General features: G+C 38.0%; 1 protein-coding gene and 1 long non-coding RNA gene across 5 annotated transcripts in view; one reads left to right on the top strand and one right to left on the bottom strand.

Annotated features, from left to right (window-relative positions):
- Positions 1–1,331: 1,331 nt before the first annotated feature.
- On the bottom strand, positions 1,332–23,552 carry arhgap15 (Rho GTPase activating protein 15). 2 transcript variants are annotated; one of them, XM_068735965.1, is made up of 14 exons: positions 23,473–23,534; positions 22,511–22,624; positions 17,584–17,758; positions 17,408–17,485; positions 16,494–16,637; positions 15,348–15,437; positions 14,851–14,949; positions 10,859–10,982; positions 9,794–9,928; positions 9,154–9,252; positions 7,570–7,647; positions 6,677–6,811; positions 4,913–5,018; positions 1,333–2,481 (listed from the first exon to the last, which is right to left on the bottom strand). In XM_068735965.1, the coding sequence occupies exons 3-14, from the start codon at positions 17,671–17,673 to the stop codon at positions 2,298–2,300; spliced, it is 1,362 nt and encodes a 453-aa protein (XP_068592066.1). In that variant the 5' UTR covers positions 17,674–17,758; positions 22,511–22,624; positions 23,473–23,534; the 3' UTR covers positions 1,333–2,297. The 2 variants fall into 2 exon arrangements, with proteins under 2 accessions (XP_068592058.1, XP_068592066.1); XM_068735957.1 differs by lacking the exon at positions 22,511–22,624 and having other exon boundaries at positions 1,332–2,481; positions 23,473–23,552.
- Positions 3,934–24,801, top strand: part of LOC137891395 (uncharacterized) — a 31,367-nt gene continuing 10,499 nt past the window's right edge. For all 3 annotated transcript variants that reach the window (XR_011105345.1, XR_011105347.1, XR_011105344.1), the window contains exon 1: positions 3,934–4,123. This is a non-coding gene — a long non-coding RNA (uncharacterized lncRNA). The remainder of the gene's footprint in view (positions 4,124–24,801) is intronic.

Raw genomic sequence — 24,801 nt, 5'->3', positions numbered from 1 at the left:
TGCTACACACATCCATACTTGCACCTCAGGACTGATAACTGATACCAACCTTTTGTATTGTCTAAATTATGTTTGTAAGAAAATAAACGTCCTTTTCTTAGCAGCCAGCTTGTTTATCTCCCTGGTTTGTCTCAGTCTCCGAACCGGGCTGTGACATATAACAAAAGATTGAAATGTTGATACCAATGAACAAATCTCATGATGTGTAACAAAATATTTAAATGTTGACACAAGTGAACACATGTCATGACTTGTAACAAAATATTTAACTGTTGACACTAGTGAACAAATCTCATGACGCGTAACATAATATTTAACTGTTGACACAAGTGAACAAATCTCATGACTTGTAACAAAATATTTAAATGTTGACACTAGTGAACAAATCTCATGACGCGTAACATAATATTTAACTGTTGACACAAGTGAACAAATCTCATGATGTGTAACATATTTAACTGTTGACACTAGTGAACAAATCTCATGACTTGTAACAAAATATTTAAATGTTGACACTAGTGAACACATTTCATGACATGTAACATAATATTTAACTGTTGACACTAGTGAACAAATCTCATGACGTGTAACACATTATTTAACTGTTGACACTAGTGAACAAATCTCATGACATGTAACATACTATTTAACTGTTGACACTAGTGAACAAATCTCATGATGTGTAGCATACTATTTCACTGTTGACACTAGTGAACAAATCTCATGATGTGTAACATTTAACTGTTGACACTAGTGAACAAATCTCATGATGTGTAACATATTTAACTGTTGACACTAGTGAACAAATCTCATGACGTAACACAATATTTAAATGTTGAAACTAGTGAACAAATCTCATGACGTGTAACAAAATATTTAAATGTTGACACTAGTGAACACATTTCATGACATGTAACATAATATTTAACTGTTGACACTAGTGAACAAATCTCATGATGTGTAACATATTTAACTGTTGACACTAGTGAACAAATCTCATGATGTGTAACATATTTAACTGTTGACACTAGTGAACAAATCTCATGACTTGTAACAAAATATTTAAATGTTGACACTAGTGAACAAATCTAGTATTAGAAACATGTTACAGTTCACAGTGAAAGATTCTTTCACAGGAGGGTGTAAAACTAAAAGCATGTATCATATTATGAAGACTTCTAGAGCCTCAAGGTAAACATTAGTTCATATAACCGATGTATTTTTTAAATCTTAATATGTAAATCAGATGTCATTATCATCATTAGTCACTGTCCGGCTCTAAAACTGTGACAAAAATTGGAGACACACGGTTATACACAAATAAAGTGATTTATTTATCCAAAGGAAGTCAAAATGAGTCACACAAAGGGATGAGATGAAGCTGTGGAGTCAGTAGTGTAGGGAGTGGTTGCAAGAAAATGTGCTGCATGTTTTGCTGTAAAAACACGGAAAATGATGCAAAAGCCACAACACAAAGATATAGGATGAGAGGAGATCTGCCAACCAAAGACTACTGCTACTCAGGCTGTTATGCATGGGGCATTGGCCAACTGTGTCACATGCTGATGCAATCAGGTCTGCAGCCCCGGCGATAGAAAGCAAAAACCCAGACACGGCCGAGGGACAAAACAGTCGAGACCAGTAAACACACTTGACACTTTCAATTTCAAAATTTTATCTCAAAACTGCATTTTTGGCATTATTTTGAATTCTATCTTTATGTAAACCATTGCAGTCAATGGATAAGAGCATATTTCAATACCACCAATGGAGCAATTCAATCTATGTATTTTTACCCCTGTATTTCATGAATATGCTTATGTGTTTCATAAAAACCCTGTTGTATGTTATAAAGTTACTGTTATGTATTATAAATATGCTGCTGTACTTCATAAATATACAGTTTTACATTAAATATACCACTGTACATTCTAAATATATTCTTACTTCATAAATATATCATTGTTTGTTATATTCAAGTAAAGTATATACTGCTGTACATTATAAATATACTGCTGTACTGCTGTACGTTACTATTTGGGGTATTGTATATTTTTAGATCTCTCAAGCGAAATATTTTCAGAAATTTTGAAATGTGTTTGTGTTAATTAAAAAAATATGTTCTTCAAACTTTGTTCTCATCAGAAATCATCCGTTTATTGTTTACAGTCCAGTCAAAACCAGGTACTGCCTCTGTTTTCTGTTAAAACAATAATATTTCTGAAGAAATGTGGTTATTTCCAGCTTTGATGTTTGAATGTGAGTCCATTAGATGATCAGGTCCACTTCGGGACACTTTACTTCATGTCCAGGTTGAAGATTTCTTGGCTCTCAATGAGGATGAACTCCACAATTTGGTTCTGGTAGACCATGTTGACTGCCATGTTTCCTGCGTCCAGCTCAGGCCACATCAGTGTTGGGCCAAACACGATGCCGATGCCCTGAGTTGACATCAGGTTCTTCCTGGAAAAGTCTAGAACTCTGAAAAACAACAGATGTAACTAAAGGGGAACATGAGTTTACATTTTAAATGACACTAGACCCGCCAAGACAGTCTGACAGACCGTTTGGGTTTTAATATGGAAAAATACTTCTGTTTAGACAAAAAAAGACAAGCTTTTCAACTGATGACTTTTCCTAAATGTGTTTTTGATGTTGTCTGAAGACGCGAAGGTTCTATACAAGATTTCCGAGCATTTATTCCTCTGACTACCTGTATTCTGTATACGACATACATCAACATAAAGCCTACAATATAGCCTACAAATGATATATTTGTTACTTTGTGTTATCATTGTGAAGCAAATTCAGTTTGGAGGGGAGACATGCAGCGGCAGTAAATTGGCATATATTATATAAATATAAAAAATATGAAGATTGTAAATTGGTACAGGACTGCTCTATGATTGGAGATTGTTCATCATAATTCTTGTCGATCATATCGTTAACAAGTGCACATATCAGTCTCCTACAACAACGAGTGTGATGTGAGTACTCTTATTATACAATAAAGTAAACTACACATCAAATTAGTGTAACATATAAAAATACAAAAACTAATTTAAAACACTTCACTGATAAACCTCACACTGTGACATTTTTCAATGGGATTTATAAATGAGGAGCTGTTTGCGCTTCAGTGTCTTGCTCAAGCGCACATATATCGACAGTAGGTGAAGGAAATCAAACCAGCAACCCTACAAAACCTTTTAAACCCTAGGCCTATTTTCAGGCCTCCGCTCGAAAAAAGCATACCCATACTAGAATGAGTGTAGCGTTGCAACTGTAAGGGCTATTTTAATAATTTGTGGATTAAAATAAGCCTAACACTTGTGAGATGTGTTGATATGTGTAAATATCAGTATATATGTTACTGGTTAAGAGCATATTAAGATGGCACACAGCACAAATTGAAAATTCAAATTTTCGCCTGAAAAAAAAAGCTATTTCAGGGTATTTTCTTTTAGAAATCATGTAGATCCAAGCCTTCAAGCTCTCCCAGATCATAGATCTCTATGTTGAGGTTCTCTATACACATTTTGACTTAGATCAAGTGAAGCATTCATAAGCTAGAGAGGATCTAGTACAGAGATTTCAGGCGAGGATTCCAATGTTTACACTTTTACACATGTTGCAAAATGTGTGTTATTTTAACTTTATCATGTACCAAACTATATATTTAACTTGCATACATCATTAATGGTGTTCAATACATCTAAACAGAGCAGTTTGGGCTTCATTTGAAGGCCAGGATCCTTTCTAGGCCCTTTCTAGTCTCTGTGTTCATTTCAGATCCAGCTCTGTGTCTCTGCTCAGGGCTGCAGCTCAGCCCCCCTTTCTCCGATTTGCGCCATTGAGCCCGCCTTCGAACCGTAGAAGCCAATAGAATTGCAGGGAATTGAAAGTTAGATGATTGACAGCACTATTAGCCAATGGGAATGAAAAACGTCCCATCTGATGTCAGATCTGAAATCCAATTTGCTGAGACTTACATCCCTCCCAACAAAGCGAGGAGTGTCGGAGACTTCCGTAAACAAAGGATTCTCACAGAGCGCATGCAGCTGGAACACAGAGACGTGGAAGTACGGAAATATTTCATTTTTTCACTGAGATTCGACCAAAAGTGAGTACAATATTCCATAAAGCTGTGTGACTTTTCTGTGTTTGATGCTGAACAGCTCTGCGATGGTTTACCGGGGAGAGAAATAGAATATATCGTAATCTGTGTCGAGTGGACATGCTTTTTGATGCTGCTCTTCCGGAGCTAGCACGTAGCTAACGATCAGTAGCAGCATTTTTGGACTTTTGCGTCCAAATGGGGACCCTCGAGTTTAAAAGGTTCGGCCGACTACAGATACTGTGAGTGACTATTGCTTAAAAAAGGTACTTGAAGGAACACTGCTGGTTTCCCCACTGATGACTGTGCACTTCTAATTTATACCACTGTTATTTAACACCCAGGGGTCTGTTGGTTTCAATGAGTGAATGAATTCTTCACTCTCTTTAACAACGTGTGAAGTTTTTTGTTAGATTCAGTTTTGTTAGAGTCTAAATAGTGTTTAAATCACTGTAATGGTCTATGATCCTTCCTTTGTATTATGTCAGCGCTCTCCTTGAAAAAGTAGAAGTAAAGTCAACAGTTAAAGATATGAATGCCTCATAACATAACAGGTGATGAATTTCACGGACTCTCCAGTGGATGGGTCATTGGTTCTGCTAACTGAAAATACATGGAACTACGCAGAAGGGACATATAGCTATGCCTTGAAAATAGTCCTTGGATACAAGATTGACTCATACATGTAAGGGTATTCGTTTTTTAATTGCTACTGAATGTGACTGTTTTCAAATGGTTGACTTTGAGTTCTTCTTAATAAGTCTTCAGGTGTGGTTCAGGTGGACGAAGGCTTACCTGTGCAGGTGGCTGAAGAGCAACTTCATGGTGTCCTTGTTGGGTTTGGGCAGTTCCTGGATCAGTTTCTTCACAGCCTGAACTTTGAGTTTGGAATCTTTAATCCCTGTAAGAGATTAAAACAGAAGTAGTAGTTTAATGAATGCATTTTACTGTAGTTTGATATATTTAACATGCATACAGTATTTTAGTTTAATATGTGTCTAGTATTGCAGTTTAATGTCCGTATAGTAGTTTAAAGTGTGTTATGGTTTTGAAGTTTAACAAGCATATAGTATTGTAGGATAACATGGTCAATATGTGCATTGTAGTTTAACGTCATTATAGAATATCTGTTTATATCAGTGTGTATCATATTGTGGGTTAACATGCTTAACATGTGTAATGTCATTAAACATGTATATAGTATTGTAGTTTATTAGGCATGTAGTATTCTAGTTTTACTTGCATAAAGTACTGTAAGTTTACGTGTGTATTAAAGATGCACAGATCAGCCATACCTGCACATTTTACTTCTTTCACAGTCATTGTAGGCTGTGTTGCTTTTTTAAAATTTTGCAGGCTATTGATGTGTTTTCTTTAACAGTTTACTTTAATGATTACAGAAGCAGCTTTCAGTAATCATAGTCTAAAACAAGTCATGTCACTGCAGCAAATAGGGTGGGACGTTGAAGCAGGTGACCTAAAAACTATAGGCTAGTTAAACACTTGACAAAAGTAACAGAACTAACTAACTACCTTTTGCCTTCTGAAATAATGAATCAAGTTACGCCGCTGTACTTCATGTGTTAATGTCCACAACATCTCTCAGCTGTCTGCTGCAGAGACAACACATTCTCATCCCAACTCATTACACACCGATACATCCCAACCCGTCGCTGGTAGATCAGTGCGTCAAAATAAGGAGCTCCACAGTGGCAGTAAACACATGGTACAAGTAGTACATTCAAACAACAACACACACCTAAGTGTAGGCCATAAAAACACAGATTTGGGAAAAACATAATGGTTGGGCTTGACATAAATATGTTAACTAAATAAAGCGTAAACAATTTAACACAAGTTTGTAAAACAAGTAACGTCAAAATAACTCGACAACACTTTGGAACAAGAAAACGAGTCTCAGACACCGGCCTCCTGGTTGAAAGTCATGTGTAAATATATTTAATAAATCATTTATTTTTTTTAGCCTTTATTCAAAGTCATCACACTCCTGGAGCAAATATCACAGCTTGGTCAGTGCTCTGGTGTCTGATACTGAATTCCGTTTAAGACTGATGTTTGTCCAAACAGATGAAAAAAAAAAGTTACAGATCTGCGAGAAGTTATTTGCAGTTTGTCACAAAAAGCAAATTTTTGTCAACTAATATTTACCCCTTTCATAGCTGCTCATTGGTCCACTTTTGGTAATCATACCTGAGAGAGCTGTCATTAATTTATCATTTCTTTTGTCGGTATTTTACCATATTTGTCTGTTTTATCTTTGTTTCACAGAGCGTTTTTTCTTCTTGGGGAAGTTTTGTGAATTGTGTGAAGCATTTTGCAAAGCTTGTTTTGCAAAATGCAATGATAATGAAGTTATTATTACTATTTCTTAAGGAAAATAACTTTTGGGTAACAGAAGGCTACAAATTGATACATGTGTTTTTGACTTGAAATTGCAGGAGGCTTGATAACAGATAAATCTAATAGATCTGGCTATAAATAATCCCAGGTAGAGACATGAAGTTTAGATTTTTTATTTTGATCCTTTGTTTGACTCACTGACAGCCTCCACAAACAGCTGGAAGAACCTGAAGGGGAAAAGTGGCTCGGGCAGCTCCCGGAAAAACATCTTGAGGGCCCCAGTGACGACGTGGATGTCCTCCCACTGACTTTGGTCCAGGTCTAGGTCCTCCTCTAGGGAGATGGACCAGAATAAGACAAGGGTCAGTTCATCATTTAATGTTTGATCTACAGTATTTTACATTAACTTTGGCTCCTTTTTCACATCAACATGTAACTTTCCTTAACTCTGACCACTAAATATTGTAGTACTAATTGGAGCTTCAAAAGCTCACACAAAATGAAAACATCTGTATTGCAAAAGGTAAAACACCACACAGTCAGCTCATCAGAACTTCACGTATGTTTATCACTGAATTTTAATCATTGTTGTTTTCAAGATTAAATAAATTCAATATATTATTATTTTTTGTATATTTTGTTGGAAGATATCTGAGGCAATAAAAACATGTTTAATGCAGAAAAATGAAGCTGATAGTATAAATGTTCAAAATAAACAGGTGGTAGCTGTGCTTTACACCACGAGGAAAAAGGCTTTTGTTTTTGGCTAAATGTTGAAAAAGTAAACACCTGCCTGACTTCTATAATAATTCACCATCTTTACTGAAGCACATTCAAGAGCTGTGAGAGACAAACACAACTAGACAATCCTTCATCAGGATGTATTTTATATGTGTGTCCAATGTGGGACGAACGTTTAATGGACATATTTATTAGGAACATTTTGCAACTTTTCATCATTATGTTGAATTAACATAATCCTGGTGCAATTGTCTTTCTGTTCAAACATATTTCCTGTTGTAAATGAGTAAAATGTAATGTAGTTTGTAGATGACAGTCAAAGAGAAACAATATGATTCCATTGAACTGACCCTGATCGACAATAAAGCGAAGTTTTTGGATTGTTGCCAGATTTCCACTAACTCTGTAGATCCCGTCAGCATCCAGACCTGGAACCACAAATAAATAATATACACATTATAAAAAAAACAACACAAACTAACTTCAATCAGTAATTTAAAATGTAAAAAGAAAGCTCAGTCATTTGGACGTAAAAGATCTTAATACGTGTTGTCTCTGATTGTTAGTTCACTGGTTAATCACTGGATCCCTTTTGTCTTTGTCCACAAAACTGAAACTCTTAGTTTTTGTTATGGTTTTAAGTTATTCAATGTGAGAAAGTTAAAGCTCGGGTTGGTAATCTTCCAAAAAAGGTTTTGTTATAGTTGTTGAAATCCCAACAGAAATCAATAAACGCTTTGAAAAACAAAAAATGGGTTTCTGTTGCAGGACTGTGATACAATTAATTTATAGCTCTCAGCTAATAAGTATTAGACAGGTTTTTATTGTAATATCAAAAACATTTAATTCAACATGGGAACAAGCCGAGGATGAAAAAACCTTGTCTCTACTGTTTCTACTGTGTCTATTGTGTCTCTACTGTCTCTACTTTTAATTCAACATGGGAACAAGCTGAGGATGAAGAAACAGAGACAGTGCCTTGATAGCCGAGTGGCTTAGGGATACAGCACATTTCAATTTGACTTCTACTGTCTCTACTGTGTCTCTACACTATCTCCACTGTCTCTACTGCCTCTACTGTGTCTCTACTGTGTCTCTACTGCCTCTACTGTGTCTACTGTTTCTACTCTGCCTACTGTGTCTCTACTGTGCCTCTACTGTGCCTCTACTCTGTCTACTCTGCCTACTGTGTCTCTACTGTCTTTACTGTGTCTCCACTGTGTCTCTACACTGTCTCCACTGTCTCTACTGTGTCTACTGTTTCTACGCTGCCTACTGTGTCTCTACTGTCTCCACTGTGTCTACTGTCTCTACTCTGCCTACTGTGTCTCTACTGCTTCTACTGTGTCTCTACTGTGTCTACTGTTTCTACTCTGCCTAATGTGTCTCTACTGTGCCTCTACTGTGTCTCTACTGCCTCTACTGTTTCTACTCTGCCTACTGTGTCTCTACTGTCTCCACTGTGTCTCTACACTGTCTCTACTGTGTCTATTGTTTCTACTCTGCCTACTGTGTCTCTACTGTCTCCACTGTGTCTACTGTCTCTACTCTGCCTACTGTGTCTCTAATGCTTCTACTGTGTCTCTACTGCTTCTACTGTCTCTACTCTGCCTACTGTGTTGCTGCTGTCCCTACTGTGTCTCTACTGTCTCTACTGTGTCTCTACTGCTTCTACTGTCTCTACTCTGCCTACTGTGTTGCTGCTGTCCCTACTGTGTCTCTACTGTCTCTACTGTGTCTCTACTGCTTCTACTGTCTCTACTCTGCCTACTGTGCCTCTACTGCCTCTACTGTCTCCACTGTGTCTACTGTTTCTACTCTGCCTACCGTGTCTCTACTGTCTCTACTGTGTCTCTACTGCTTCTACTGTCTCTACTCTGCCTACTGTGTCTCTACTGTCCCTCCCCTCCCGCTCCCTCTGTTAGTGAACCTACCTCGCTTGTCAACAGCATCCAGACAGATCTGAACAAACCTCGGCACCGTGGTTCCTTCACGTTCACAGAGAGTCAACAGATGGCAGCCGAAAACTCGATCTGAGACAAACATACATTATAACATTAACATTGATCTGTGTGTGTGTGTGTGTGTGTGTGTGTGTGTGTGTGTGTGTGTGTGTGTGTGTGTGTGTGTGTGTGTTGTCATGAGACACCTACTGTAGCAGGAACTACCACAGAACAGGTATCTGACTGTCTGTGGACAGATTTCGTCAACGCGGTAGTGTCACACCGGTGCAAGATGTAGTCATGAAACTTTACAGGTGTGTAGTTGAGATTGAAATGAAGGCCGAGTTTAAAGATGGATGAGGTCTGAGTGAGGGCACTGAAAGGGGGGTGGCCGTTGGCCCCTTCCTCACTTTACGCCCCTCGCCTGATTTGGCATTGTGGCTGCTGTAATCCCATTGTGAGGTAATCTCTGGTTATTATTGCAACATGTTTAATGACTAATCGTTAATGTTAAACAATAATTATAAACAGTTTAGTTGTTTCCATAACTCCTACAGGGTTGTAACACCCTTAAAACTATGTAAGGGCACTCATTTGTTCGAGGTTTAATGTGTAAAGAAAAAGCAGAAACCTTTGATGAGGCCTTTTTCCTTCAGAGTCTTCATGGACGGACGTCTGGTGATGAACTTCTTCAGTCTGTTCTTCACTCCGTTCTTGTCAGCGCTGTCGGAGGTGCTGTGTTTCAGCTTGGAGCTGCTGAACATATCTGCAGTAAAGAACATACACATTAAACCTGAAATACCTGAGATTTTTTCACATTTGTTTTCAATGGTCAACATCCAGCAGTTACAGAGCAACATGATCATTCATTAGAAGCTTGTGTCCATCTGATGAATGTAAGTCAAATGTTCTGTCTTAGCCTCCCAAACACGTCAGCAGACTCAGCTCCTGGTAAAGACATCCTCGCTCAGCAGCAGTGGTGGAGAGGCCTTGGGTGAGTGACTTTGTTCCCCATTTGGGTGTTGTTTATGAGAGTCTCAATCAGTTCTTGCAAGCCACCCAATCCTCCATGTCTACTAGCCTCCAACCTACTAGGCTCCAGCCCACTAGACTTGCCTGCAGTTCTCCAGCCTGCTCCAGCCCCTAACACCATTTCTGGGCAACCCGTCTGGACCTGGGAAGAGCCAGTAACCTCCACAAGATACTAAGTATGGCCACACATTTGCTGTAGAGTGTTGGTTAGACACTTCTGTTTAGTCAGCACCTGGGATTTTGAGTTCTAGGAAAGATTCTTCGGGATACTGTTAGATTGTAAACCACCCACAAGCACACAAGAAACACAACAGCCATCTTCTCTGATAGCCATTCTCTTTAGCTGCTAAATGCTTCACTATGTTTACCAGATAGTCGTCTCCAATTGTGTGTGTCTGCTGCTGAGCTGGTAGTGTACAGTGGGGTTCTGGACCTTTTATTCTGAAAATAGCTGCCATCTCCGGCCGAAAACAATGCTGTGAAAGTGGTGGAAGTGAACAAAAACAGGAATGTTGTCATAAAGCTCTGCAGAGTCTGCAGTCGGGTGATACTTGTCTTTGTGTCTTTCACTCAGAGTGATCATATCCAGTTCAACAGAAGACTACAACCAGCGGGCCTCTCGGATATTATCTATAGTAACAATGGTTTTGGGTTAGTAACTCACTGATGGAGCGTCTGTGGACTGGGTTGCGTTGCTTGGCGTTGGGGGAGGCGGAGCCATATCCAGGTAGGGAGCCGTGTCTGGGCAGGTACTCTGTGCTGTTTGATCTCCGCAGAGGAAGTTTAGTCTGAAAAGAAAATGAGTTACAACAAATCCCAGGACGGCTGTCATTTCACCAAGGATATAAAGAACATCATGGTTGCTCATTCTGAAAAACATTTAACTAACCAATGTCTCAGATAAACTTGTTTTCATTTTCTAGTGTTTATTGCATATTTACATACACAAATAAAACAGAAATAAAGCATCAAATCTTTCATCTGCAAAGAAGAGGATAGAGGTTACAACTAGTGATACAGTATATAATTTGGTTATTTGGTTATAAAATTTGGTTATTTACTTATTGTAAGTCGCTTTGGATAAAAGCGTCTACTAAATGACTGTAATGTAATGTAATGTTAAAATGTTATCCAATAATGTACATTGTTCCAAATATAATGCGTTGTTCCCATTTTCCGGGAAAACTCATCTTCATTTCAATGCTTTCCATCACAAATATTTTACGTACAATACCTAACCACTTCCACACCACTAGTTGTATTGAGCAGGTCTAAAATGGAACCCTTCTCATAGATTATATATATCAATACTAAATTCACTCAGAATGGTTTTACTTTGGGCCAACTGCAGAAAATATGTGCAAGATTTGTATCTGTTTGGCCACATTGCCCTTCAGCATGTTTGTTGCCTTTGAAGTTGTTTGCTTTTCATATTAGGCGTAATAAAGAAAAGGAATACATTTTTCCAATTAAATTGTCTCCATTCAAGTGAATTTGTGGATGTCTGTAGTGCTACAGACGTGATGATTTTCCTCTTTTGAGATTTTGATGTTCAATTCCTTTTTCCACTTCAGTTCTACATAAAATGTAGTTGTAGCGTATTCCACTGACTTTCCTCTGGCTTATTTTTGGAAGAGAGGTGTCTCTCTATGTTTCAGGTCTGCCGTGCCCCCTTTCAGGACCTGGAGCACCCATACCTGAACTTCGTCAGTGCGTCTTTAGAGCTGTATATCAACCCGCAGAACCAGAGCTCTTGCCCATTTAGCCTGTGAGCTGTTTGTTGGCTGCTGTCATTATCTTGTTCCTACTGAAACTGTGTTTTTAAAATATACAGCTCTGTTCTAGTTATCCTTTGTCTTGTCTGGCTGCTTGGTAGACATCCTTTGTTGAACCAGTCTGGGTAAATTGGCGAAGCCTTCAAGGGCTTCTCTGCCATTTACTTTGCTCTTCCTGTTTTCTTCTGTTTTGTGGTTAGTTGTGGAGCTTAGTATTGTTTTTCTGTTTGTTTTGGTGGATCAGTTGAGCTTTCATTTTGTCTTTAGTGAGGGGTTTTGTTTGTTATTTTGGTCTTGAGAGATCCTGATGTATTATGCTTCCATTTCTGAAATTGTATTTGTTTATTTCTGTTAATCATCTTTCTGTCAATAAATGCTACTTTATTGTTACTCTTCAAGTGTTTCAGCAGCCTTCTCTTGTATTTTGGTTGAACTTTTGCAAAGTGTTTTGGGTAAACTTGTTGTCTTACTCCCTGTGTTCCCTAGACATATTATATAGGCTGTAACATAGCCTGACAATCCATTAAACTATGATGAAGTTTAGGAATAATCTTCAATGTTTTTTTTATTCTATGTGTTGACCATCACTTCTACTACTGGATTATTTTCTTGTGGGTCTTCCCTTTTTACTTGTTTAATCTCTCAGTTGAAGATATATAAACAAGTCTTCACTCTGAAGTGAGAATCTGTAGAAAGACCTACTGTAGCGAGAAGTGGTTTTGCATTTGGTGTGATCCCATCACAAGATGGTCTGTGGTTTACATTTTGTTGTCTCACCAAAACACAGCACATGTATCCTTAAGGTGTAACAAACATTTATAAAACATTTCCATTTCACTTGAATTGTTAGGTATATTGCATTGTGGTCTGATACATAAGCTAAGCCAATATGGTTGCCCTATAGTAATCTCCTTTTGCATTAAAAATGGTCCATTCTGAAATAGTGTGATATTGGGTCTTTTTAGAGGATGAAAATTTCTCCATACATCAAGAAAAGTAATTTCTTCACAGTATTAAGTAGCACATATACAAACTCCTTCTGCTTACATTGCAATAGTATCACTATGGGTGAGGCACTGCTATTCACCATGACAGGGTACCGTGTTCTTTGTCTTTCACTTTAACGTTTTCAAATTTAACTGAGTTTGATAACAAAGTTGCTACCCCTCGTTTGTGGCTACACGTGGGCTGTAGTAGGTATTTTTATATCCACATTTGTTCAGCTTCTCATTCCCTTGTTATGATCAAGGGATTACCCAAACCATAAACATTTATAGAAATCAGCTTAAGTCCTTCCATCATTACACTTGCAGTGATTGATTTTCGCTGTATTCCCTCAATAAAACACCTGAACAATTCTGAATTGCAAACTGGAATGTATACAAAAACAAAGGTGTTTTGCCGGGCAAAACAAAACCATAGATGGACTCCCAAAAAATGTAATTTTCTCTCCTCCATAGCTCCCGAATCCCTTTTATAAGTTGAGGGGTAAAGGCTGGCACAAAGAAAGAATACCTCCTAGAAATGGGGAATAACCCTCTGTGGGTCCCTGTGCTAATTGTAGCTGTAATATTTTGCATGTTTCCCTATTAGTCAGATTTATCTAGCATGTAAAGTTGTATGAAATTAATATTACACTTACATGTAATTTGTAATATAAGGTCATATTCTTTGAACAAGTCTTGGAGCAAAGGGCATATAGGCATATAGGGCATATAAAGGGCTTATATTGCAGTTCAAGCATGAGTCTATTGTTAAACTTCCTGGAGGTGCTCTTCTGACTGTCTCTGATTCTCTGTTTTCGACATGCTAACCCTAGCCCTGTTTAGGCAGCAGAGGCACATCTCACTTTGTGGCTTCTCCGTCGCAGCTCTCGCACAGCTTCTCGTGAGTTGTTGTAGATTTGGGGTCCGCTGTCTCAGTAAATATGAATCTTGGTGAATGGTGTCTGAAAACTGATTATTTCCTCTTTTAGGTGGTTTCCAACGTTTCTATAGTAGTAGCATAGTCTCGGTGAAAAGATAGCATTCGTTCTCCAAGTTGGATCTTATTTTTCCATGACTTTTTGAGAACCATCTCCTTAACAATAAATTAGAGAAAGATGACAACGATGGATCTTGGTGGTGAGCTGGGACTTGCTTTCTGCACCTGGGACCTGTATGTTTGAATGTGTAGATCTGTTGTTTCAGGGATTAACAATTCACTTCTAAAGTTTCTCCACAAACTGAGGTACCGAGCTGCCTATAGCACCCTCCAGCACACCGTGTCATCTTCTATTATTTTGTCTTTTAGCACGTTGCTTGAAATCTGTTTCTTGCTTTTCTTGCATCCTTCTGGTCTTTGTTTTGGCTCCCCCACTCATTCTTAAGTTAGTTGAAACTTCCACACTCACTTATTTTAAACTTACTTTAGTAAATGCTGCAGCTGCCCTTACAAAGTACATACTGTTGCATGCAGTATGCATTAAATTGGGACATACTACTTCATAATAACATTTATAACTGTTTATACCACGTTATTAGCTCAGATCATAGCATATTCACATGCATCCATTTCATTTATGTCTGCACCATGAAAAAGGATCCTCATTGACATTTTATTGGAATTCTTTCAATGGTGCCCACATGTAATTTTAACATATTATGTGCGACCACCACGTAATGTGCTGTCAAGAGGTGGAGGTCATTTCACGTATTTCTGTGAGATCATATATAACAGAAAACTGAATATCTTTGGGGTTTGGACTGTTGGTCGTAGAAAACAAGACATTTGAAGAAACAAAGAAACTGGGATGGACAGTTTGAAAACAATTAATCCAAAAAACAATCAAGACACTGAATTATATAAAAAATAATAGCTAGTTTAAGTAGTGAGTTCTTACGGAAGAGTCAACGGCCTTCCTGATGGCGTCGTACCATTTACTGGCGGTGGAGTAGCTGTCAGTCTGGAGGAGATACTCACTTCCTGTGTTTGTTGTGATCTGGAACAGATGAGAATAGTGACTTAAATTGGGTACCATTTTGTATTCAGTTTCTCCCAGTCAGTGAGAAAATCATATATTTACATCTCTAAACTGGTTTTGTCCAGATTGAAAATGTTAATCATCCAGAGGCTTCAGTAAATTGTTTGTGTCCAAAGTGATCTACATAAACGGTTTAATCAAAGGCCATTGTGGCTTACAGAGATACAAATAAAGAAGAAAGTCAAACTTTGTTTTTTGTCTATAGTTCAAATATAAGAAAACATTAATCATGTTTCTGTGAGTCCAGCATTTGACTGTTAGGGAGAGAAATAGGACTCATCCACAAAAAGCAGCTTCTGTGCAGAAACATGTGCATGACAAGGTTGTCGTGTGACAGGTTTGCGTTGGTTTGTTACCTGAAAAACGTTTTTCCTGCTCGACTTCTCTGTCGTCCACTCAATAAGAGCTCCACTCAGCTGAACCACATCTGTCTTACTTCCTGGTTTCTGAACACAGAGAGGATGGACGTGAGGTCACATGTCAAATATATGATAATTGCTGTCAAGTACTTCCTATAGACGTCAATGAGATTCCTACACCTCTCTACATGCAGTTTGGTCCACTCCTCTTTTGCAAACTGCTCGAGTTATCTCAGATTGGAAGGCTGCTGTTTTCAGATCTTTCCACATGTTCAATTGGATTCAGATCTGGACTCATTGCTGGCAGTCCAGAGTTTATTTTTCAACCAATCCTGGATGCTGTTAGATGTGTTTTTTGGGGCACTGTCCTGCTGGAGGAACCATGACTTTTGAAGGAGATGCAGCTTTGTGACACTGAGTAGAACCTTGCGCTCCAAAATACTTTGGTAATCTCCAGATTTCATGATTCCATGCACATATTCATGGGAACCCCAAAATCAGTGAGTCTTCTCCACATTTGACTGTAGGTTATTTTTTTTCTGTAAACAGAGAGTTTATGCAATTTACCAAAAAACTACATTATTTTTTTCATCTGTTGACTGAACATTCTCCCAGGAAGATATTGGCTTGCAGTTGTGTTGGGACAAACTCCCACTCTCTCAGCTGTGGTGTCATCCTTGGTGTCCTGCCACAGAACCTCCTTTCATTGAGGATGGTGTGAGTTTAGACGATAGTTCCTGCTGTCTGATTGTCAGCTTGCATCTGTTTTTCAGTTGTCCCAGGTCCTTTTACCATTTGTACAACCCTTGACTGCAATCTTTGGTCAACTTTTCTCTTGCAAGGTTGGCTACAGTACCATGGGCCTTAACCTTCTTGATGACATTGTGCACGGTGGACAAAGGAACATCGAGGTCTCTGGAGATGGACTTTGAGATAGCTTTGAGATTGTCAATGCTTGGCTACGATCTTCTGTCAGACCTCCTCAGACAATTCTCTACTTTTCTTCTTTTGTCATGCTCTGCGTGGATCAAGCAGTGACACAAAGCTCTTTTCAAAGAGTACTTTGGTCCTGCCTTGTGTTGTCTCAGTTTGTAAAACAGAGACAAAGTAAAGAAAAGGCAAAATAAAGCAGTATTTTCGTACCAGACTAGTTTCTTGTTGTCTCTCTTTATAAAACAGCAGCTGGTCTGAGGTCAGTACGCTCCACATGAAGGTCCAGTTCTTCCTTTGCTTCTTACCGCTCTCTGAGATTTTAGCCACATTCAGATGTTCACCTTTCAGCTCCACCTGAACACACACGCACACACACACTCGCACGTTATTTGAACTTAAATATAAAATAGTGATGCCATGGGGTGTTTTTAATTATTCAGATGTTCACTTAATTCAGAAACATAAAATGTTTCCTCAACTTTGTGATAAAAAACATTTTGACTAATCTGCACTCTAATTAATGTTTGTGAACATTGATATCATAACATAATATGATGTCTCTGTATGTGATATGAAGGTCAAATAACAACATTTTTTGATGAATTAGTCAGATGACATAAACCAAAAACTAATAAAATACAGAAGAAGAAGCGTTTCTATTGAATCTATGATGGGACGGTGCAGCTGTTTAAAGCAGGACTTGTGTGATTCCAAGTTAATTACTGTGCTGTGAAGATATACTGATACGAAGAAGAGCACCGAACAAGTTGCGGTATTTCACGCTTTGGGAGTGAGAACAGTTTTAAAATGAATTTAAAATATGCATCAAAATGTTTTAAATCAATTATCATCTTCATTCTGAAAAACTTGTGAAAGACGAGTTTATTTCTATAGGAAACACGTAGAACTAGTGTCTGAAATGGGTTTGATACAAATCTACGTTAAAGGATGAGGGCTACATGTGAAAAATCTATTATCAGAGTTTAAAGTTGGAACTCTGAGATTAAAGTCAGATTAGTAACTTTCATTTCAGAATTCTGACTTCATTCACTTAAAGATCAGAACTCAAATACATTTTTCACATGGCCCCTAACCTCTGCCATACAAATCCTTTTAGGACATACCAATGGTTCAAAAACAGCAAGTCCTCCTTCTGCAATTAAGACGTTGTGCTGAGACTGATTCCTGCGATGCCGAGAGAGCTACAGAAAAGAAACAGAAAAGAAAAGAAACAAGAAAAGAACAAGTTCAAAACTGAACTGCACCACTGTAGGATGGAGGTTGTATGTGGTCTACTTACAGGCTTTTTAGGTAGGTCGGACTCCTGCAGCACCATGGACTTAGACTGACTGAGGCGGTCTCCGGAGCTCTGGGAGCTCTTTAGACGCATCTGCACAGCTTCCTGCGGCGCTGCGCTGCGCTGTGGAGGCTGAATCAGCGGAGGCTGCTTCGCAGCACTCTGGAGGTTTGTGACTCTGTGGAGGGACAAAGAGGGTTTTTATTAGTCAATGCCACTTTTCATGTAGTGTTGCTGTCGACCCATTTCTCACTCAGTGTGTTCACAAAATACCACTGGTCTTTATCAAATCAATGCTGTCAAGAATGTGATTAAAAAGTATTTTCTACAGGGCATATTTTAGCAGTTATGTACAAAGTCTGCATGGCCAAATATCCACAGCCTCTCACTCTTAGTCCGACACTAACAGCTTTCACCCTCTAGCGCGGGGGTTCGTAACCTTTTTCACCTCAGGGCCCAACTTTTCAAGTACAAAGTGGCCCGGGGCCCATTCAAATATTAACACTGTATTGGTTTAACTAATTGATCTCACTCATGGTTTGATTTGTATTCAACAACTAAATCAAATTCACTTAGAGTTTAACAAGCAAAAACCTTGTCAAATAAATGACATGATACAATGTGATCATCACATTTATTTATCATGTGTATGTAAATACAACAAGACGCCCAACAGGCTAACAATTCATGGAACAAATCAAGGTAATACAAGAACAAATGTAAAGGCTCAAGTCAGGCTTATTAACACAAAAATAACTAATAATTAGATTTTACTACAGAAAAAAAGGAGGGACTCTTAAAAAACTGAGAAAAAAATGGAAATATGCTTCAGCAGTCTTCAGAACCAGAAGTTGTTCTTCATATCTGTGACAAATGAACAATAACAACAGTCACAACAGTCCACACACTGGGCTCTCGCTGCCTTGTTACCTCCGTTCACAAAACTGTACTTAATGACGTCAGGATTGTAAATTTAGACTTTTCGGGGGGTTTGGCACCACTTTTGTCTTCATTTATTTGTTTTGAATTAGTGCTGGGCAACGATTAACATTTTTAATCGCAATTAATCACATGATTTTCTGCAATTAATCTCATTGTTATGCGCAATGTTCAATAATGAATTCAAAAGTAGTGTATTGTGCACTTTTATTTACTGCTATATGAACAACAATGCAATAACATTTGGTTTGCACACTTTAAACAAATCAGGTTCTTTTTAACAGCAGTATTCTTTACACAGTAGCAGTTAAAATACAGTTATAATGATTCTCATCATAGATATTCACAGTGGGACCGGAAAATGTCTTTGAATCGATACACTGCTGTTGCAAAGTGGTTATGAGAAGCAGGCTCACAATATGGCCTTATTTGAGGTTCTTAATCCGGAGCAGATGATTCTCAATGAGTGGGGTCAGATAAAGCTCTGAATGCTGGTTTAACTAAGACTACTCGTTAGTTTGACGACACTACTAAAAGTCAGTGGTGGGCCGTCAGGGCCTTCAAGGCCTTCTCTGCTGGCCTAAACAGAATCACAAAGTTATAGCTATTTTATAATTTACTCATTTTTCATAAATACTCTACATGTATTTTAATTTATACAAATATTTTTCCCATTATCTTATTTTCTCATTGCACACCTACTGTCTTCCTCAGTTTTAAGTAGAGCTGTTATCCAATCAGAGTTCACCTCTATGTCTCAATGTAAGAAGAGAGGCCGAGGCCTTCAGACTCACTAGTGAATCTCTCTGCAGTTTAAGTAAATGGGGACGATATTGTTGATTGTTACAGTCTTCAACCAATCAGATCTTTAGTTTGACATGTTGGGCGTATTCTTTGACGTGCCAGAGCCTGCTAGCTGGCCTACAAGTACGTCATCATTAACGTGCAGCTCTGTATTAAGGTCAGCGCTGCAGTAAGGTGCAGCAAGCGCTGCAGTAAGGTGCAGCTCTCGCTGTGATTGGTAAGTTGGAGTAGAAGAGTTCAAATTGAAAGATATGGAAAAAACTATGACATTTTTAACGTTTTGCTTGGTGTAGATTCTTTTTTTTTTTTAATCTAGCTTGGTTTTTTTAACACTCGATGGCTGAGGATGGACTTTGTCTTTAAGTGAAGTGCTTTTGTTTTTGTGTTCTGTGTTCATTTGTCTATTGTGTCGTTTTTATGAATAATATGAATGGCTCGTGCTCTAGTGCTGCAGTGTTGCTGGGTAGATTTGTCATGCTTTGTTGTCACGTACACACTGCGGTGCCTCAATTGTTTTTTGTTATTGTTCCGGGTTCAGAGGTCACAAAGCCTGTTGTCTGTTACATGAGCACAGTCCACCGAAAACATTATATTTCCCACAATTTAAGCTTCTGCATTTTCCAAATGCAGTAGTATTATTCAAACGTATTGTTCGGTTCTTAAGCCTCGTACCGAACGGTTTAATACAAACACATGTATTGTTACCCTAGAAACAAATGATAACCGTAGCTTTGGCGTCATAATGACTGTAGTAGGACAGCACTGAAGGCCCAGGTATAGAACGCTAAACCTCCACTGCTAAAAGTTAATCTCACACGAGGTTCCCGGGTTTGCAAACTAAAATAAATTAGGCTTGATTAAAAAGGATTAAAATAGGGTACTTAAGGTGAGGAAGAAGTTACGAAGGAAAACCAAAACTGCAAAGAATGGATAAAGAAAATGGAAAAGAAACTGTACGCACAACTAATACCAAAAGAAGAGACTGGGACAAAGAAAGTTATTTAGTTTTGTCTATATCCAGGCGGATTGGGGATGTAAACTTCTTTCAATATTAATATTGAAGTACTCTTTCTTTATGAAATTATTTAATTTAACTTACGCGTGTAAGTCATATACTTCCCCCACTATGAAGTAATAATACAATGTTTCTCCATGTAACTGACCGAAATGTTAAACTTAAAGTTATTATCACTAACTTTAACTATTGATCAAACTATTATTCTGAATCTTTTGAAAATAAGGACCTGAGCCTTACCACCGATGGTCACTAGATGGCAATGTGGCCCACTCGTCTATTTGTAATCTCACAAGCTCCGGAAACAAGCCTTCTCTTGGATGAGTCTGTTGAATAACATCAGTGAGGTTATTGTATATAATTTGAAGACTTGTACAGTGTAATTTAGTCCTACTAAAACGAATTGTGCGCCACATAGATTCAGTTCCTGTTTGTAGCTTCAAGCTGTATGGCTTGATCTGGTAAGGACATGTGTTGAAAAGAAAGAGAGGAGGTTATGTGTGTGTTGTAAAGAATGACCTCAGTTAATCATTCGGTGTCTTCACAGCCTGTTGTTAACTTCGTTATGTTCTCTGAGATCTTACTCTGAGGGCTGTGGACGGTCAAAGTTGTCACTTATACTGACGGAGCAGCATCTGGTCTGTGGGAAGAGTCTCTGAGAGAATTTATTCTAGAGCTCTGCTGCGGTGATCAAAGGCCGCTTCTGTGACACCAGAATGTCTGCGGTGGCGGGCTGACTCTCAAGGGTTAAATCCAGCTGGGTTGGTCCAATCTATATTTCTATATCTATATTTCTATATCTATATTTCCGTTATGTGGGTGAACTGTTAGTTGAAGTTAGATCCAGAGACGACTGGACTTTTTCCTGTTTGGGTTCCTGTTTGCAGCTGTGATTGCTTCACTGTGGTTACACAACATTTGTTCTTCTGTCAGTTGACAACAAGGAATACCTCAGCAGAGACCAAAGTAATCAAGTATGGTTCTGGTTTGACAAATGACCCCCCTAACCCTCTATGTCCTAAATGGTCACTCTCTTTCTCTTCTCCCTGACACATTTGATCAGTTTCATCTTCTGTTAAATAACATCTCTTCTTCATATATGTTTCCTGTACGGCACATCCACCAAAATCCTTGACAAATTACAAAACTCAGAAACTTAGCTGCCCATCTGCTCACCCATTAACCCTAACCCCATACAGAGATCACACCAGCCCATCAACCTCCTCTGGTTCCACATTCAGCAAAGAATCAAGTTCAAATGTGTCCTCATCAGAAGACCTCTTACTTCTCAGATCAGGTGACACCAACTTCTTCATCCTTCTTCCCCGGTCCCCAGTCACCCCCCCATTGTGAGTGATTCTCTGACTCAACACCTCATTCACCTTCACTCTCTTTAAAAACTGCTCTGAAAACCACAGATTTAAATCTGCTTTTAAGTTCTGACCCCTCCCCCTCCATTTTTTGTTGTAATAATAAATGTAATGTAATTGTCTTTATACTGTTATAATGTATTTTCTATTAATATTGTAATTGATTTTACTGTTGCTGTTGTTACCATGTAAAGTGCTTTATAACATTATATATATATATATATATATATATATATATATATATATATATATATATACATATATATACATACATACATGAATATATACATATATACATGTATGTATACATATATACATACATACATACATGTATGTATGTATGTATGTATGTATGTATATATATATATATACTTTTATATTATTTTTGAATTTTCTTCAAATATGTTCTCTGATATTAAACGATACAAATAAAATGGACTTTATGGACTATGCAGAAACTAGAACTAGAGATATGAAAGAAATGTTTTTTTCTCAATTAAAAAATCAGAAGAAGGATTTTGAAAGCAGCTCTGGTTTGTGTTACTGGTTGTGTATGTGCCCATACAAAGGCATCATATACAAAGACATCATATATAAAGACATCATATATAAGGACAGATATTAGATCAACAAACGTCTCACAGTTAAAACTCCAGTTGCTGTGTTTGAGTAAATCAAGGCTTCTTGTTGTTTTCTTGGGTCAACTACAGACAAACTAATAGCAGTGGAGTCTGGATGTTATAAAAACATGTGCAAGGATAATTTGTATCAAATGAGATGGAGCTTACTCCATGTTACATACCTGAATGATGGAGCCTTTAAGGCTGTTCTCTTACACCGTTCGTAGCTATAGCTACAAAATATTGGCTGTAATTTGTAGATATCTCAATACATCAGTTTGTATGTAATCATGAATCTGCAAGGATAAACAAACAAAAAACGCTCTTTCACTCAAAGGCTGTTTGTCTCCCATGTGAAGTCAACGTTGATTTATTCGTGTCATAGCTTTGGACATTAGGTCGCATCTCCCTTAGTTAATTTAACCCAAACAGGCTCTTTTCCTAACCCTAAGTTGTGTCCTGTGAAGACAGAAGTTTATTTAGAGAAGACTGTACGCTATCTCAGAAAAACACACGAAAAATGAAGAGTAACTTGAGTGACACGTTACGTTCAGAAGAATCAGTTTGAAAATAAAGATTAATGCAGCAGAGATGAACAAGTGTTCAGAAACAGGAGTAAAAGTCAACTTTAAACTCTAGTCTGAAATGAAGAAGATATTTGAAGCATCACTGATGTCACAATGTCTCAGTTCTGGGTTAAGAGGTTTTTGTAACTGACTGAGATAAAACCACAGTGCAGCTGCTGTCATCACATATTGTATCTAAAACCGTCTTGAAGTAATGCTCTGATAAGTAAAGCTTCAGTAACAGGAAACAAAGTGAAATCCTCAATACGGAAGCATGGAGACTCATCATCTCCTCGCGTTATGTGAACATAATGTAAAGTTGTTGTTGCCCTGAGGATGTATGTCCAACTTTACTTCTAAAAATGTCTAAAAAATGCATAAGTGGAAATTGTAGACATCAACCATCAAGTCAAGTTCAAACTTTCTGTATTTTAACCATATCACGAGTGAGTTTAGGCCCACAGTTGAATTTAATACATTTTCCTGGAGAAACATGCAGACGAATTACAACACTAACCCCAAACCCAGGACGACAAAACCTCCACGAGAAGTTAGAAGATCATTTAGTGTGATCTTACCTTGTACCCGCCATCTGTGTGTGTCATCGACCAAAGAAGTCAAGACACAGAGTCGAGGCCTGACTGTTAGAGGAAGTGTGACGAATCACGTGGTTTCTTCAAACCAGCCGTCTCTCACACTACAAATGCTGCACCCTCCCCATTTCCTGAAGAAAAAAAAGCTAACCTCATTTTCATCAGATCAGACGTGAGCAGTTTGTCACTTCTGATAGTTAGGGTGCAAATGTAACAGAGTTAATGATTCCACTTGCCATCACTGGTCATTATTTGCTAAATTTACTGAGAATTTAAGTTATTACTAATCCGTATAATTTTCATATTATTTCCTCTACTTCTGTAAATATCATTTACAACTTATTAGGGCCCGAGCACCGACGTAGTCGTAGCGGAGGACCTATTGTTATTCTATTGTTTATTATTATTGTGTGTTTTGTCGCAAAAAGGAGGTGCTTGGGATACTGGGAATTTTTTTAAATTTTTTAACGCAAGACAGTTTTTGCAGTCTGATTTAGGTGTCCAGGTGTATGACATATTGGCTCGATAGCGCCCCTATTGAGTAGTCCCAACATTGGGTTTCTTCTAGCTGTATGAAATTTGGTAGGTATGTGGAACGTTAGGGTTAGGTTTGTTTAGAGGTTCGGCCCTCCTAAGAGGGCCAAGAGGGGCACTGGCACAAGGGGGCTGCCCTTTAAAAAAAGCTTTGATGAAAGACCCCTAAAATAAATGAGAAAAAGGAATAAAAGAATAAAATATTAAAAGTTAGTTTTTAATCAAATAAAAATAATAGTTTAAAACTATTTAAGAAATAAAAGTAAAAAATGAACTAAAAGCTGTAATAAAAAGGGTTAAAACAGCTTTGCAGCAGAGCACCCGCCAGCGGGGCAGTCAGAGAGGGAATGTTTTAGGAAAAGGAAGTTAAAAGTTAGAACAAGATAAAAGCTCCATGTTCACCCCCGGGGGTGGGGGGGGGGGGGGGGGGGGGGGGATGTTCAGGTCCAGCCACTGGAGGGACCCCTCGCTTTAAAAGACTGTAGGAAATAAAAATCATAGAAATGGGCAGCAGGTGATAAAGGAATAAAATCAAAAAATAATACACCGTGTTTCCTTAATAAATATATAAATAAAACAATTATATAAATAAATAAATTATATAATGAAATAGAAAAAGATAAATAAGCATGTAGTAAATATGCATTAAATATGCAGTAAAAACAAACACCACATCTAAGTAAAGTAGGGTGAAGTAAAACACATGCAAAAATGGAATGAGATAAGGAAACACTGGTTAAGAGGATAAGTGCTAAAAATGTGTACAATTATGCCCAATAA

This window comes from Cebidichthys violaceus, unplaced genomic scaffold (assembly GCF_023349555.1).
Source record: "Cebidichthys violaceus isolate CVI_PGR_0920_01 unplaced genomic scaffold, fCebVio1.0.p SCAF_11, whole genome shotgun sequence".
In the NCBI taxonomy this organism is placed as follows: domain Eukaryota; kingdom Metazoa; phylum Chordata; class Actinopteri; order Perciformes; family Stichaeidae; genus Cebidichthys; species Cebidichthys violaceus.
This window is presented reverse-complemented; position numbering and strand designations above follow the sequence as displayed.

What these genes read in the sequence shown, in the direction of transcription:
- arhgap15 (XM_068735957.1), bottom strand. An exon ending in TTGCTGTTTTTGAACCATTG is followed by an intron (nt 16,638 to 17,407) that starts GTATGTCCTAAA and finishes GTGTGTGTTCAG; the next exon opens with GTGGAGCTGAAAGGTGAACA. An exon ending in AGTCCACAGACGCTCCATCA is followed by an intron (nt 9,929 to 10,858) that starts GTGAGTTACTAA and finishes TCTTTACTGCAG; the next exon opens with ATATGTTCAGCAGCTCCAAG.